The sequence below is a fragment of the Lissotriton helveticus genome, chromosome 6 (assembly GCF_964261635.1).
Source record: "Lissotriton helveticus chromosome 6, aLisHel1.1, whole genome shotgun sequence".
Taxonomy (NCBI): domain Eukaryota; kingdom Metazoa; phylum Chordata; class Amphibia; order Caudata; family Salamandridae; genus Lissotriton; species Lissotriton helveticus.
In genome coordinates this window covers 1622859714-1622876116 of record NC_136067.1, presented here as the reverse complement: position 1 = coordinate 1622876116, position 16403 = coordinate 1622859714, and the positions used below count along the sequence as shown (strand labels likewise).

At 42.9% G+C, this 16403-nt stretch overlaps 1 protein-coding gene across 4 annotated transcripts in view; it reads right to left on the bottom strand.

Annotated features, from left to right (window-relative positions):
• PELI1 (pellino E3 ubiquitin protein ligase 1) overlaps window positions 1-16403 on the bottom strand; it is a 272271-nt gene that overhangs the window by 58222 nt on the left and 197646 nt on the right. For all 4 annotated transcript variants that reach the window (XM_078649426.1, XM_078649428.1, XM_078649427.1 and 1 more), the window contains one exon: window positions 10511-10653. In XM_078649426.1, the coding sequence (XP_078505552.1) occupies window positions 10511-10581 (71 nt within the window). In that variant the 5' untranslated portion in view covers window positions 10582-10653. The remainder of the gene's footprint in view (window positions 1-10510; window positions 10654-16403) is intronic.

Sequence of the window (16403 nt, the reverse complement as noted above, 5' to 3'; positions counted from 1 at the left end):
TTTCCAACTCTGAACCACTGAAAGGTAGTGGATGTTTCCAAAGGAGGTTGTTAGACCTGGCATCTTTTGGTGTCCTTTACCCAGCCTTCTTGCCTCTGACCTCCTGTTTGTGACTGTGTTGGATTTCGTTTTTGCTGGCATTAGGACTCTAGCACTGGTCATTCAGAGTAGTGAAATACTGCTAATTTCGTTTTTCACTACAGCAAGGCCTAATTCTCCCATAGGTTGGCACTGGAGCTGCCTTGTAACATCTTACAAGTGTATCTCCTAATCGGAAGTTGATAGAAAATGGGGGATTGAGGTCTATAGACTCACAATTTCAAAATACATCTTTTAGTGAAGTTGGTTTTTACATTACCGGTCGAAAAATGCCACTTTTAGAAAGTAGCAAAACACACAAGATGATGGACAGCCGTCTTCAGCCAGGATAGAGTGACTCCAGTGGCGTAGTGAGCACGGGGCCCACGTCTGGGCAAACCCTACCCACATAGGGTGAACAGCAAAAGACACAAGATGATGGACGGATTGTTGCAAAATGGCAAAACATTCACCCCCAGTCACAGATCTGGGTTTAATCCATTGTTATTTTGCTCACCAAGCCACCCCAGTTCAGACATGGCCATATGCAAATCAGTCTTGACCCTGTGCCTCATGGGAACAGTCCCATGAGGCACAGGGTCAGACTGATTTGCATATGGCCATGTCTGAACTGGGGTGGTGGAGTGAGCTAAAGCATGATGATGGATTAAACCCAGATCAGTTGACTGGGGGGGGGGGGGTGGGGGGGGGGGGAGTGTTTTATTTGCTCAAACGCTCCGTCCATCATCCCCTTTGGTATTACTTTTAGAAAGTAGGCATTTTCGTACTTAGCCATTCTGTGTCTCTGCCTGTCCCTAGAATACACATCTGGGTTGGATGGCAGTTGGGCATTGTGAATTCACGCTAGACAGCCACACACAAAGGGAGCTGAAGTGTGCCCTGCATATCCTGATGGCCCATCACCAGGCTGACCGGTCTTCCTAAACTAAAGGGGTGGGAGGAGTAGACAATTGCACCTGAACAGGGCTGTGTGTGTTCCTTCACAAAGCAGTCTCTCCCCCGCTCTATAGTGTGTCTGGAGCCAGGGGCAGGCAGGGCAGGGTCTTGTGCACTACAAAGATCATGATTTGAAGTTTGACTACTTGAAAGGCTGAATTGTGTAGAAGTACAGGACCCCTGACACCATATACTCGGAATACTTCTGGGCTGAGGGCATTCTGCTGGGAAGAAGAGCTGTGTTGCTGTCAGGAGGGATTGCCACTTTCCGTTTGCTTTGCTGTGCAGGCCTGCTGCCGCTTCTGTCCTGGGAGTGAAAGGACTGGAGTTTGCTTACTACGTCGTGCTTTCCAAGTTTCTCAAAGGGCTGGAGTTGAGCTCGCCTTCTGTTGGAAGTCTCAGGGCCATCGAATATTTCACCTGCACCATCTGGACTGTTCTGCTGCGAACACTACTCTGCCAAGTGGTGCCAAATCCAGTTCCTGGGCCCTTGGAAGTGAGTTTGCAGTGTTCAACAAGAAGAAACCAGCACATCGACTTAAGAGTGTGATTTCGGAGTCGGCGTCACTCCCAAACACTGCGCCGCTGCCTGCAATGGAGTCCTGGTCCCCGCAGAATGCAACAACTGCTACTTGCAACCCAGGACCTGATGCCGCTGCAGTGCCTCCGAAGAACCGCAACAGAGGGTGTCCAGAGTGCCGGGTGACCGAAGTTTGTGCGCCTGACTCTGCCGCCGCACCAGTGGCCCATGGTGACAGCGACATTGCAAAATCGACACCGTGTGGCTTGACTCTCAACACCTCATCGTCCCCGCACTGCCAGCGGAACCGGAGCATTGCCACATCCCCTCCCGTGTGTCTTTCAGACTCGAGATGAAAAAGACGGAGGAAAGGAGTCGGCCGGCTGGAGATGAAGAGGAAAGAGGAGAGGTGGCGGTCAACTGGCCGGCCATAGCCAGGTGTATCTTTTTGTTTTTTTTATCTTTTTCATCCACCTCCCTCCCAAGCACTCCTGTACAGTAGCAGCCACTACTGGGTTGAGGGAGAGGGAGAGGGATATATAGATATATATATATATATATATACACCCACTTTAGACATTTCCTCTGAGGATAAGCCTAACTGCTCTTGCAAAGCTACCAAGTGGGTGATTGTGGGTTATTCGGATAGTGTAATTTACTTATCCTGACTCAAGTGAGTGTCCCTGCTTAGACAAAGTATAAACTGCTAGAAAGAGACCCCATTCCTAATACAGGTCAAGTTTTGCAACCAGTGATATATAGGGGAAAAAGCCAAGTAAAGTTACCTCAGGCTTTTCCATGTTGACCACACCTACACACAAAAAAAAAAAGATTCTACTACAAATTATTTTGTAACTGGTTTCAATGTTAGACTTATCATTTAATGCAATTTGGAAGGTTGCGACACAGGCTCCAAAGCAGCTTTCATACACGATCTGCCTCAAAGCAAGAGGAAATGCAACACCACTCGCTGTTATCGGAGCCACCTCTGCAGGGGATAAATATCTTGCAGTAAATGACATCAGAATATATATGGACTTATTTACAGTATTTTGTAGTAGAGACAACATTCCTGGAGCATACAGCAAAGGCATACAAAAATTAAAGCGTACAATAAAAAAAAACATAATTGCTTCCCGAATATGCAAGTGTATCCATATATGTACCCTATGTATACTCTTCTTAAGGTATTTAAAATGTCCAACCATAACTAATCAGAGCCATGAGCTAGGTTTCAACTATTCTGAGAATAGCTCCATCAATGCTTGATCTTAATTTAAAGGGTGGTTCAAAATAGTTAGCCACAAGACTGCTATATCATTCCAAGAAAAGAAAACCAATTGTCCCTTTGTATAGCAAGGGCTCAAGCGATTCCTCACCCAGACTTGCTATGAGGTGGTGTGAGAAAACTGCTAACTAATCCTACATATTTTCTAATTATTCAAAGATATCAGGACACGTGCGTTACTACTGGACTTGAATGGTGAAGAATTACTTATCTAGCCCATCACATTGTAAATATGTCAATGATTACAAAACAAGAAATTAAGTAAATGTAGTGACAATAGCCAGCATGGATCAGGCAAAAATTATGGACAAAAATGCTCGGGCTAACGTCTCTTTTGCACCGCAATTTCTTTGGGGTACCACTGCATTCATTGGTTGGTCCATCTGAACAATTACAGAATGCGGTCAGTGTCAAACATTATTATTATTATTATCTGGCTCTGTGCCAGGCCACATCACCTTCAATTATCAACAAAACAAAAAGACCTCAGGACAAGTGTTTGAAGACACCTCTCTCTCACGTAGGAAGGCTGGGCGAGTCAAGAAGAAATTGTTGGCTGGAAATACATGCATTTAACACGCTATAGGTCGCCTATTCCACTTTGGAAGAGGACAAAAACACATAAAAACTGGTCCTATGCCTTCTGCTTTGTAGCTCGTCCCCAGATATCAGACCCCAGAGGGCATATTGGAGTAAGGCGTAGAGCAAAAGGCAAGCAAATGAAGACTATGATGGGTATAAATATTTACAGCATACTATACGTTATAAATCCTGTTAAACTTAAGGTCTACTACTAGAAGCGCTCAATGAAATGATAAAATAACTAACATCTTATGGACCTGCGTACTCCAGAAGCCCTCAACATACACGGCATCCCTTCACAAGAACTGTGAAACAGTCTTTACATTTAAAAAAAAAAACACAACAACAGAAAAGTTTCTATCCATAAAGATGTAGATCAACTTCCTTTACCTAGCACATAGAACTAAATCCACCTTCACAGCAGCTATATTTCAGACCCTTCAAACTCCTTTACATCTTTCATTGGAAACTTTCCAAACCTTTGTTAAATTAAGTGTAGATGGTCTGCCTGGGTGCATTTGTATTTATATAGTGCAACTATCACTCTAAGGCAGGGTCTTCAAACTGTGGGGCGCGACCCCCAGGTGGGGCGTGGAGTGTTACAAAGGGGGTCGCGCATTCCCAGTCAAACTTCTTCCCAGGCCCATAGAACTACAAGGGCTTCAGCCCCCCCCTCCCCCCACCTCCTCCTCGTCTGTGTTTCAGCCCGGGCTGCTGCAGTGCAGCTTGAACTGGGCAGTGTCTGGAGTCTTATCTCCAGCACACCCGAGTATTTGACAGGTCGTTAAAGACCATTTGCATATTTACAGGCCTTTGTAAACTGGTTACAGAGGCTTTGTTTTTTTTCCTGGTTCCAGTACCCCCTGGGCCCCCACTCTGCCTATTCCTTACATTTAAACCGTTTTATCAAGCAGTAGCTGTGAATAAAACTCCAGGAAGTTAAGAATGTCACAGGTGAACAACAAATGAAATTAACCAAGAACAGAAAAGACATTCATACATCTTAAAAGGTTTTTTTCTGTACACCAAGGGGCGGATTTACAAGCCGCTTGCACCACTTTTGCGTCACTTTTCCCATGTTAAAAGTGATGCAAAAGTGGCGCAAGGGGCTTGTAAATCTGCCCCAAAATGTTTTTCACTTTTGCCAATTACTATTATAAGAATAATGTATCTTATAAAAACATTATATACAAATCCCATTACATCTCGGCACTCGTGAGAATTTGGTCCTGTGGATGTGCTGGAGTTGTAAAAATTTTAAAGAACTTCAGGGCAGATTTACAACAAGTAACGCAGCACGGTGCAGCAAGTCATTTTGCTGCACCCTGCTCTGTTAGTTTGGAAAGCACAGAGGTGCGACATATTTACAAGAAAATGTTGCATCTCTGTCCTTTGCCTGCCCTGGCGCACAAGCTTCAGCCATGCGCCGGCACAGGCACCCTTGCACCATGGTGCAATGATGCCTGCGTCGTGGGGAGATTGTTTTTGTGCAGGAAGGGGTATCTTCCTGCACAAAAACAATCACTACAGGCATTTTCCTCTTTCAATGCGTGCTGTATAATGCAGCACGCATTAAAAGAGGAAAAAATTAGGAGAAATGAAAACATTTCTCCTCGTTGCGCCTCACTCCGCCACCTTTAGGGTGGTGTAGCATTCAAACGCATCTCCAGATTTACGATTTCTTGTAAATATTGAGATGTGTCTTGTTCAATGGATGTTGCGTGGGAACACCCACAGCAACACCCATGGAACTCCCCTTCCACGCACAGTGCTGCATGTAAAGGGGCCATATTTACAAGGAGAGGAAAAGGCTCGCAGGATGGCTTTTCATCTCCTTGTAAATATGGAGGGGCCCCCTGCGCCACCAATACGTCACAAAAAGTGACGTAGTGGTGGCACAGGGGGCTTGTAAATCTGCCCCTGAGTATGTAGGCTTAGGAAACCGTTTGTTAATCAGGGGGTCCTTACACCTGAAAATGTCGACAGGGCGGTCTCGGCATCCAAAAGTTTGAAGACCTCTGCTCTAAGGTATTGAGGCCCTTCATACATCTCTAGGAAAGCAGATTTACTAAGACAGAGAGAGTGACATCTGTAAAGCTGCTGGGAAAAGTTATGTCTTCAGATGTTGTATGAATATTTTCAGAGATTCGCCATATAGATTTCTTGGTAGCAGTTCCACAGCTCAAATGCCACCACTAAGAATGCTTTTCCACACAGTGGAACGATGGAATCTAGGCAGGTGGCCAAAAATGCTTTTTCTGATCTAATGTGACATTTTAGTTTATACATCACAAGCTTCCTTGACATAGGGCTCTAAACACTGCTATGAATAGCCTTATGAACTAAATTGAGTGTTTTAACGGTAAATCAGCTGAACTGGCAACCAGTGCTGCTTGGGTAATATAGATGGGGTAGAATCAAACCTTTTTAAGTTGAAAATTAGTCTTGTAGCTGCATTTTGTACAAACTGTTTTCTACCTTGGTGTTTGCAGGAAAGATACAATAGGCAGTACTGCAATAGTCCAGTTTAGCTGATATAAAATAATTTACAGTTGGAATTATTTATGGTATAGAAAAGAGGTGTACAGTGCTCTTCAAGGTGCATAACTGAAATATGCAGAGTCTTACTGCAATATTTACTTGCTCAGTCACAACAAGCTGCTTATCAAACTGAACCTTTAGGTTCTTCACATTAGGGTAGGTTTTTCTCCCAATGACTACGGCCATGAAGAAAGATCCCACACTGGAACTCTTTGTATCTGGTTAGGGAGTCTGTTTTGCTTCCATTGAGCTTAAGATGATTCCAGGCCATCCATCCCTCAACTCTTTGGAGGCCGTCAGGGACCCTCTACAACTAGAAAAACAATTTGGGTATCCTCTGTGTACATGAGGTGTATGCTTTGTGATCATCTAAGAAAAACAGAAACTAGAGACTGCGAATCCTCAAGCTAATCAATTAGCTTCTATGTGCCAGTATTACAGTAGGAATTTAAAAACTGAAGAAACTACCAATGGATGGTTCATACCCAGTCAGTTACAGGCTTATTTCGAAGGTACTTACCGAGACAAACGTCTAGAAAGGGTGGTCACAAATGAACTGCAGCCAATCACAGAAAATAATCTTCAGCATATAGTATAGACTTCATTCAGACTTTAAATGGAGATTTAGTCGGCAGAGAGTTCCAATTATTGACCAACACACAAGGTATGATCAGGCAAACCCCATTGCTTGGGAACATACAGGGCTTTCATTCACATGTGATATTTTGAGCCATTTCAGCCTGCCTAAGCTGCTTAAGTGCCTAGCCCAACTAGGGTTTCAAAGATCGCTTTTTTGTCTACTGCAGCTCCTATCCATCAGACTCTTCTTCTGGTGTCATTTCTCCATGCTACTCTCTTAACTGCGGGAAACCACACAGTTTGTCAAGAATTATGTTAATGATCCTTAGATCTCTGTAGAATTGTCTACCGTCAGGAAACATACAGGACCATTTCAGATTGTATTGAGACCATCATGATTAAAAATCGGAAATCTGATCAAATATTGATCAAATTTAAACTTTTGCGGTTGACTCACAACTTTAATCGTCAGTCAGCCTTCACCTCTATGGCTTCCCAACCTTGGGAGATTGTGCTTGCTCAGCAAAATAGGGAATCGTGTCAGATCAAAAACTCTCCCGGACTATGCTATAAAGATGTACCTGGGATTAGTCTCTTATTGAGGAGCCTTCAGAACACTGATGCAGGTCTTTTGCAAGACTAAGATAAGAGAAAACATTTTGCTCCAGCCTTAAGTGCCCTTCACTGCCTTTGTTGGCTCAGTGCAGGATTGAACTTGCTTTGCATAACTCACTAGGTATTTTAAAAAGAGGGCCCTCTAGTCTAACAGAAAAAACACACAGGTTGAACCATCTTCAGAATTTTACGAAACCAAAACGCCTTACTACTGAAGGTCTTCAGAATGATGAAAGCACATAGAGGTTTCTTTTTAGCTCTAGTCCCTACTGTGCAGAATTATGTTCCTCTACAGCTTAGAAGTTCTCAGGACAAATTAGGTTTGTGCTGAGGATTAAAAACTTGTCCTTTTTCTAAATAATAACTTAAGAAATAGTCATTTTTTCAGAACGCTACAGTATTAGTGAAGTAGAAGTTCACTGATCGTTCATGTTCTTACCTCTGGTGTAACAGGTGCAAGAGACCATGTGAACTCTGAATAAATAACGCAAAATAACATAACCCAGCCTAAGCCACTGCTTCAAAGAGGTCAATGGGCTTTGGACAGCAACAAAAGTAGTGTTTGCTCCGAGTGGAGAAGCCTTCAAGACAAACCGGAATTTACAAATGCAGGGCAAACTCCAGAAGACCACAGACACCTTGAAGTCATTCCCCATTAGGTTAATTGAGAGGGAGAACATATAGTAGTCTTCGAATGAGCGCACCCTGAAGGACATTTGGATGGCAGATTTTCTGGTTCGCAACTTGGGGATTTATGAGGCAAGAATTCTAAACATTACTTTGATTCAAAACCTAATTACCTTTCTATTTAAGCTAAGGTGACTGCAATTAGAAATACATTCTTGCAAACATCCAGATGAACACTTCCAAGGACTGATACTGAAGTTTCAACTTTATTTAAGACAGTATTTCCAAACCTCTGCAGTTGCAAGACTCTCCAGTGGAACAAAAACAAGAGCCATTAAACTTGGGCTTCACTGTTTCAATGGACAGCGAACAAATCATTCCATAGTACACTGGCTTGGCGAGAGAGGTTCTTCTCATGCCTACAGACAGTGTGTAAAGAACTAGAGGAATGATGACTGCCTGGCTACCAGCAGGAGTGATTCAAACAACACCACTAGACAGAGCTTGGAGAACAAAGCCCTTAATGTCAGAAATTGTCCGCGGTTTCTTCTGAGTAACTGCATCTACCTGCCATTGCCAAATGCTTACAAATTTGTAGAAGTGGTTTTGGAGAGTAGATTTTTTCTGTATTCACATATTGTGCATCATTAGGCCATATAGTGGTTGGGTCTGGAATGGTCTTTGTAGACTATTATTGGGTTATTTTTTTTGTAACATGGGCACAGTTGCCCATTTTCTGTCCTGTCTATTCCTCAGCGATGTCGGACGTCTACTCCAGAAGCACCTTTGCGTGGTTGCTATATTGAGATTTTTTTCCCTCTTGGTGACTTGTTTTTGTCGAGGATACCTAATCTTTCAATGTCTTTCTTGGATATTTTTGCTCAGCACCCTCCTCATTTCTGGGGATGTGGTAGGGTCGCACAGAATTCAGAAAATCCTTCGAGCTTCATAACTACTCCTACAAGAAAATAGCTTTTCACTTTAAAGCATGAATGTTGTCTGTATTCACATGCTGTGCATCGTTTATGTAGAGACATTCTCCCTTCCCGGGAGGCTGGGTTGAAATGAGTTTGCAAACAGATTCTTTAGTGTCCTCTGTCCAATCTGTGCTTTTTTGCTTGCTTCAGACAGTGAGCTTCCTAAAACATTTTTTCTCTGAGGAAATTGTTCACTTGAAGTCAGTGCTCTACCTTTCAACTTCCTTCAGTATTATCCTTGTCTGAATGATGATTCTTTGACAAAAACTCAAAACTTTCTTCAATATCTTGTGAGTTCCCGCAATGTTTCCAGACCCAATGGCGTATAGTAATAAAAAAAAAAAAAGAACAATTAGAAGATGATAGAATAATGCACAGCATGTGAATGCAGAAAAGGTTCTTACTGCAAATTAGTGTTTATTTCCACTTGGGAACAATTAAGATCCCAAAAAGGAACCTACTGGACATGAACATGTTGCTGACCTTGGAAATATGACAACATAACACTCGGGCAGAAAGATGTCACAAAGAGAGCCCTGGCCAATCTTGACCATACACCCTACAATACAGGGGGGACACCGAAATCCCCTGGAGTCGTGGGGTACATCTAGATTTTCAAAAAACAGTGTTCCTTGGGTCAGAGTTGTTTAGCCAAAACAAGGATGATTTTTCTCTGCAGCAGAACCAATTATTCTCACAAGAGTCCTGAACGAATGCAAAATCCTATTATACTTTTACTTAAGAAGGAAATGCATGAACCAGAAATCTTTACGCTAGTGTAAAGTGAATACATGGCAAGCTATGGAGAAGGAGCGGAGGCAATGAAATTGAAGAACAGTGTCAGAAAGTCAAAGTCACTCTTATTTTTAAATTGTTATAATACTTATTACTCGTACACTGCTCTGTACAGAACGAACAACTCTCACCAAGAAAACTTGTTTCCACAAGCGTCTTTAGCATATGGCTGCCGGGTCTGAGCAGCATGGCTTCTGCAGTAGTAAGCATGTTAAGGTTTCATGGGCAAGCTTCGTTTGGCTCAGCTTGATGTTGGGCTGGAGCAGTGTGTCACTCTGGGATGATTCTTCACAATTTGGAGATTCTACATAGGAATAAGCTTTTCAAAACCAGTACCTCGAACGGCTTGCTGCTGAAGCTAATATTAGGAGGAAACAAATCACCAGTTCCTAAGGACTCTTTTGATGCACACATAAGGAGGACGTCCACACCACCCTAACAAAATCAGTACCAAGTATAAATAAAACAGTGGACTTGATTTGTTCACTAGTTATGCAGAAAGAAAATATACTCGAGAACTGAGCCTAGACTGGTTTCACTGTTTATGTCCGCTGGAGATCTTAACAGAAGCGTTTATTTCACATTGACATTATACAAGGTATCAGAATCCAAGAAGATCTGTTGATCTGTGGACATGGGAAACAGAAGGTAAGCTGGATGAAGTTGCAACAGAAGAATCCCAGGTTCCACAAAATTCCACCGGGAGTAAGAAACATGACCTGGTTTGCTGAGAAGGTACGGAGGCAAAGGAAGTGCATCAAATGCTCAGGCACTCAAATGCACAGAATAATGGATTAAGAAAGAAAATACTACCCCTTCCTAAAAACGTCAATGTAAGACAACAGAGTCAGTCTATGGACGAACAGGTATCTATGTTAGGAAAGGAGGGAACTGTATGCTAATTGCAGACACTGTGTTTCATTCATATATAGTTGAGAAGAATGCACTTACCCTAGTACAATGAGTTCACCATATTTTACTGGTGCTTTGGAAGGGTGATTTTCTTGATCAGGAGAAAACATGAGCGTGGTTGTCACTTTCACTGCAAGCAACGTCTGATCAAGAGGCTTGGCCTGATTTTTTCATCATTTCTTCTGAAATTTCAAACAATAAAATATGATTAGCCAAGTCAGAAAATACAAGAATATATTACAGCAACCAAATGAATAAAGCATTTTTCCAGAGCCCCACAACAATATTTCGATTTAACCCCTTCGGTGCTGATGACGGCTCCCGGTCGTCATAAGTTACGGAGGGCGTGTGCTGATGACGGACAGGAGCAGTCATGACCACGCCCGCAACCGGAATGTGCCGCACAGGCGCAGAATTCCGGCCGCAGCCAGGGGGTTAAACCAGCAAAATGGGTGTTATTTTTTATTTCACCAAGATAGGAAACTCCGTTATACCGCCCTGTGAGAGGTAATAAAGGGCCCTCACCTGCCTGCGTATGGAAAGTACAGAACTACTAGAATTTTATTTTTTTTAAACTTTAGTATGCAATGTCAACAGCCAATCTAAAAGACGCAGAAAACAAAATAGGAATTTACCAGAATTAATCTACTCAGTATCAATTATTACCAAAAACCAATCGAAGACCATATACAATCATAGACCCAATAAAAGTCAAAGCGGTCTCTATATATATATATATTTTTTTTTTTCTTAAAACAACCTGGAGCAGGGCTGGGATTGACTGCACCTACTGCAATATGGGGCGAAGGTAGCAGGATTTATACTAACAAGTCATCGTTTTGGTTACTTTAATCTTTCTGAAACTGGTGAGAACTCAAAATCTATCACCTCAACTTCCTATAAGTAGACAGGAAAAACTAAGACCACTGGCAGTGCTGAATGATAAAAAAAATTACAATGTTTACATCTGGCTAGCTGATAGGACAGGACAGACAGATCACATGTATCTAGGTTGTGTCCTGTATACTCACTGGTATGTGTGTGTATGTGATGGAGCTACCAGGAAATAAATCCTTTTAGGACAAGAACACTTACTCACCCAAGGGTGACATGCTTCATCATTGAGTTCCCTCCTCACACCCATGCTGCAAGGTTCATGGTGTGGGCTATGACTCCCCAAAAAAATCAATGGGCAAATCGAAGTATTTCTGCTCCACAATCTGAGTGTTCATAAATTATGGAATGCATGCAAGCTTCCCCACCGTTTAATTTCAATATTCCAACTACTCATGCGTCTACTGTGAGTGCAACTTCTATTTTATTTCACATTTAATCATCAAGAGGAAATTGAGTTGGTGGCCTGCTCATTTAAAAGGTCAAAATGACATCAGAATTAACTATAGGTGTCATTTTCTTAAATTTACATTTTCAAGGATCAACATTAAACACCTTCCGATTCCCTAATAAAAACTCCTTTTTAGGGAGACACTAGGGGAAATCAACTAGACTAGCACGGGTAAAAAAAAAAACTTAAAATGTATTGCATTAAAAGTAAGCGTCAGGCAAAATAATTTAAAATGCTGAAGTTTATGGTAGAAATGCCTCAAGAGTGCAGTATAACCTTCCTGTCGGTCGTAGATCATAAAATGTTTCGTGGTAGAAGTCACTCAGATAAAATGCTGATGATAAAATATTCAGTCAGTGTGTAAGAGATGGCATACCGTGTTCTGCAGGAGTCAGAACTACATTTCGTGATTAAAACCCGACTGAATAGGATACAACAGAATGAAATGAAAAATACAACAACACTACAAGGTGCAGAGTGAAATATTGTTGTAAATCACAAAATCATAATGCAATGAAATCCTTCAACTTAAAGTCTATTATTTTTCACATTAAACATTCTTTGGGAAAACGCATTATATGTGAAGGTAAAGACACTGGTGTTATTAAACTCATGATACTATATACACCAACGTTTTGTGAGCGTGGCATACTTTGTCGTTCACTGAGGCTCCCATTTCCCATTGGGCAGCGACCCACGCAGCATGAACTCGTTAAGCAAATCGTTAAGTGGGGAAATCACCACGCGACAGCCGATGTATTGACAGGAGACTTTATTTGATAACTCGTCGACTGAACAGTGAGCCCACCACGGCTTCCCTCGCCTCCTCGGTGTCTGTCAAACGGAGAGCCGTTCCACAGAGCACCGGGACGGAGCAAGAAGAGTACAAGACAGACATAAAATATATGTACATTCTGTGTCCCGTGCTTGTTATTAATTTTAACCCAATATGTAATTTCTATACCTATATTTATTTTTAATATATTAACCATTTAATATATTTAAATAGAAGACAAACAGAGTCCTTATCTCTTGTTTGAGCAGCAACAAAAGAGGAAGATGGCTGCTTGACATGGTGTTTTATACATGTTCTAAGTTCTAGAATGTTTGGAGATATTCTAAATCTCTGATGTTGTTGCTGCTGTGTTTGGGCAGTAATAAAAGGGATATGCATAATGTTGGCCTCCGGGCCATTGACATAAAATCCATCCTTCCCTTATGACAATTGACAAGCCTCACTCAGTCACCCGAGTTGGGGTGATCGAAAAGTTGTGAGGGGCTGAGCTTCAGCACATACTCGAGAAATCCTGAAAACCTCTGTAGTACAGAATTATTAGTAATAAAGAGAACATTCATCCGCCTACTGCCTATCTGCCCAGAGACAGCAGCGGGAACGTACACGCTGCTGAGTGCCAACTGCAGATTGCTCCGCTGAACGACGAGGAATGTGATGCAGTTCATGTTTTGCTGCTGCACCATGTTGGAAAACACAGGAGTTATTGTTGGCAAGGGTGGAGGATGTGAAAGAATCTACAGATGAAAAACTGGTGCCAAAAATGTGCTGCAAGAGTCAAAATGGGAAAAAAACAGCAAAGCGAGAAATACATTCCTCCAACTGCAACATCAGCTTATGTTCCTGGCTTGTAAAGCGCTTTACACCACTTTAAGGTCGTTGGAGTCAGGGTGAGTGAGGCGTGGCTGAAAGGAATCCGGTAATAAAAGAGTTCCAAATTATGGTATACAGATAACGAGGCTGTCCAAAGAGCGCCCCGCCGGTCTGTCTAAACACCAGTCAGCAACTCCTCAAGATGAAGCCTCGCCCTAAAAGTTGCGTCTACCAGTGCGCGCACCGCAGAGGAATGTTCGACCTCTACTGCGCCTGAAAGCAGTCTTTCGATATCGGTAAACATTCCGCTGCCACAGAAATGCAAACCAGGAGGGTGTCTGTGTCGTGCTACCTCCACGGAAGCATGCATGAGGTTTCTGCATAGAGTAAACCTATCCAAAAGGCAGAAGAGCGCTGCAGAGGGGAAAAGGAAAACGAGGAACACGAGCCGTGCCAAAGCCAATAAATATATGCCCTTCTCGGAGTCCACATGGACGCAGCTTGCATTTATGGCTTCCTGTGTGCAGTTTTTGTAAGATTGTTCTTATAAAAGCATTCTTGCTGTATTACTTTTTGGAATATAACATTCTGAAACCGTTCTCCCTTATGTTAGGCCATAAAACAAGGACTCATGTAAGGGGCGTGGCCTGTGTAACGAAGGTGTGTGGCCTAATAGTGTGGTCTAGAATCATGTGTTGCACATGGACAACGGGAGGGAGAAGGCACGGACAAAAGGAGAGAGGGCAGGGTGGGGGCACGGAGAATGGAGGGGGGAGGCACACAACAGGAGGGAGGGCTGGTGGACAAGAAGGCATGGACAACGGGAGGGCAGGAGGAAGGAGAAGGCACGGACAATGGGAAGGGGGGGGGGGGGGGGGGGTAACAGGGCACAAGTCCTAAAAAAAGAAGTGGGGGGACTAACCTAGTTAATCAGTATGCAGGTGACATCATGGCGTGTGACACCAAGGCGTGTGACATCGCAGGACGTGGAGCCATAAGAAGTGACATCAGATCTTAAGCCCCACATATATGTTTAGAATGTTTATCATGAGTACATTAAAGCACATTTCGAGTATACAGGTAAACCCTCTTGATTTAGGCATACGATTCACACTTTTCTAAGCTATCCATTAAACAATGTTGCCTTTTGTCAGCGTAATCTTCCTCTACCCATAGTGCTGCACAAGAAAAAAATAGTGATATTTAATTTATTACAACATCTCCTCAGGGGTAGTAAGCACTATATAAATGTTATTTGTGTTGTGTAAATACTGGAAAGGACCAACACATCTGACAATCTTACAATGCACGCATATCTCCAAAACAGAGCCAGAACAAAGTGAAAAGCCTTCTCTCAAGTATGAGTGGAGGCTAATACAGAGTGAACCTTTGTTTCCCCGCAGCTTCTTTGCTTCTAGGTGCGAGGCTCCTGACTGCTGCCAGCCAGGAGACTCCAACAAAAAAAGAGGCCCGATGACCCCTTAGATTGGGCCTTTGTTATGAAGCCCAGCAGGAATCTGCACTAAGAAAGCCCCCTCCCCGCCTACACGTTGTTGCAATCGAGAGCAGACGACAACGTGCAGGCGCTGCTCAATGTGTCTCGGTGTATGCAAATTAAACCGGGACGCATTTGGCATATTTTTCAGTGGGGCCCAACTTCTTGGCAGGGTGGAAGGTGTCCACCCTGTGAAAATAGTGGGTGGACGGCGTGTACCCCGGGGAACAAGGGTCAACAACAGGAAAGGGGGGGGGGTAGAAGGCACCAAAGCATGTCGTGCCTGAAGTAGGAGAACCTCATTAAAGAAAATAGTGCTCACAGTCTAAACAACACATACCGTGTAACAACCAAAGTAAAGGGTCCAGTCCCCATAGGAGATGGCAAATGAAGAGAAGGCTGTACTAAGGAGGGATTAACAAGCCTATTGACGAATCAGAAGTCAGCATTTAGGACGGACAATGACAATTCAATGGCAAATAGGGGCGGAGAGCGGGCGGGGCTTTTATTCCCTACTCCTCTACAATAAGTCTTGCAGAACAGCGCATGCACGCTGCTCTAGGCTCGACCTAAAAAAAACTTTTAAAAAACTACTCTGAGCTTTGCATCAGTTGCCAAGAACACTGTCCCAGTAACTGCGAGAAATAATTTTTTTCTCTATTTCATATCTCTTTTGTAGGATCAGCTAAAAGGATACAGACATTCACCTCCTCTTTTTTCCTCTTCCTGGACAGGGCTGCTATTTGTGCCCTGACAATTTTGAAGATTGTTGTAATGCTCCATTAGGAACTTTAAATCAAACGCTTTGGGAAATATTGACTTAGCATTTCTCATGGGCTTGAAAAAACGCATAGAAGCTGCTAAAAACTGGGCAGCAACAGCAGCGTTATTAGCCGATAACTGCATACATGTTACACCAGAGCCTGTGCTCTGCCCACCACCCCTCCTGCACCCCCCCCCCCTTTAGGGATTCCCTCAGCCTGTGCTTTTAGATAAATATCAGGCGATTATAGCTATTGCGATAGTGGATCCATACATAACGAAGCAGTCTCCTCGAAGTTCCATCACAGGCTGGGGAGAGTCAGCACCCGGATTTGAAGACTACCAGTGCTGAGCACCAACAAGACCCAGCCCACTTAAAGCTTCTTGGAAAGGTGATGGTGTATAAGTTTGTAAAAAAAAAATATAGGAGTGTGAACAATTTGTCGTTTTACGCGCATTTTATACCATGAACTGCAATGGCAAACAATTGTGTCCGTGTTGCATTAACACTACTGCAAATATACACAACTTATCACTTATCTTTGGCTAACAATTTTTGTTTTGATACTATCCGCATGTTATAAGGAATCAAAATTAGTCTTAGAATATATCTGAATTCCCAAGTGTTGCTTTTTCGCGTATTCTCTCCGTTATAAACTTGGCCCGTTAAGAATTACGCTGCTCCAGGGGCGCTGCAAGGATGAATTCTCAGCATGAAATTACT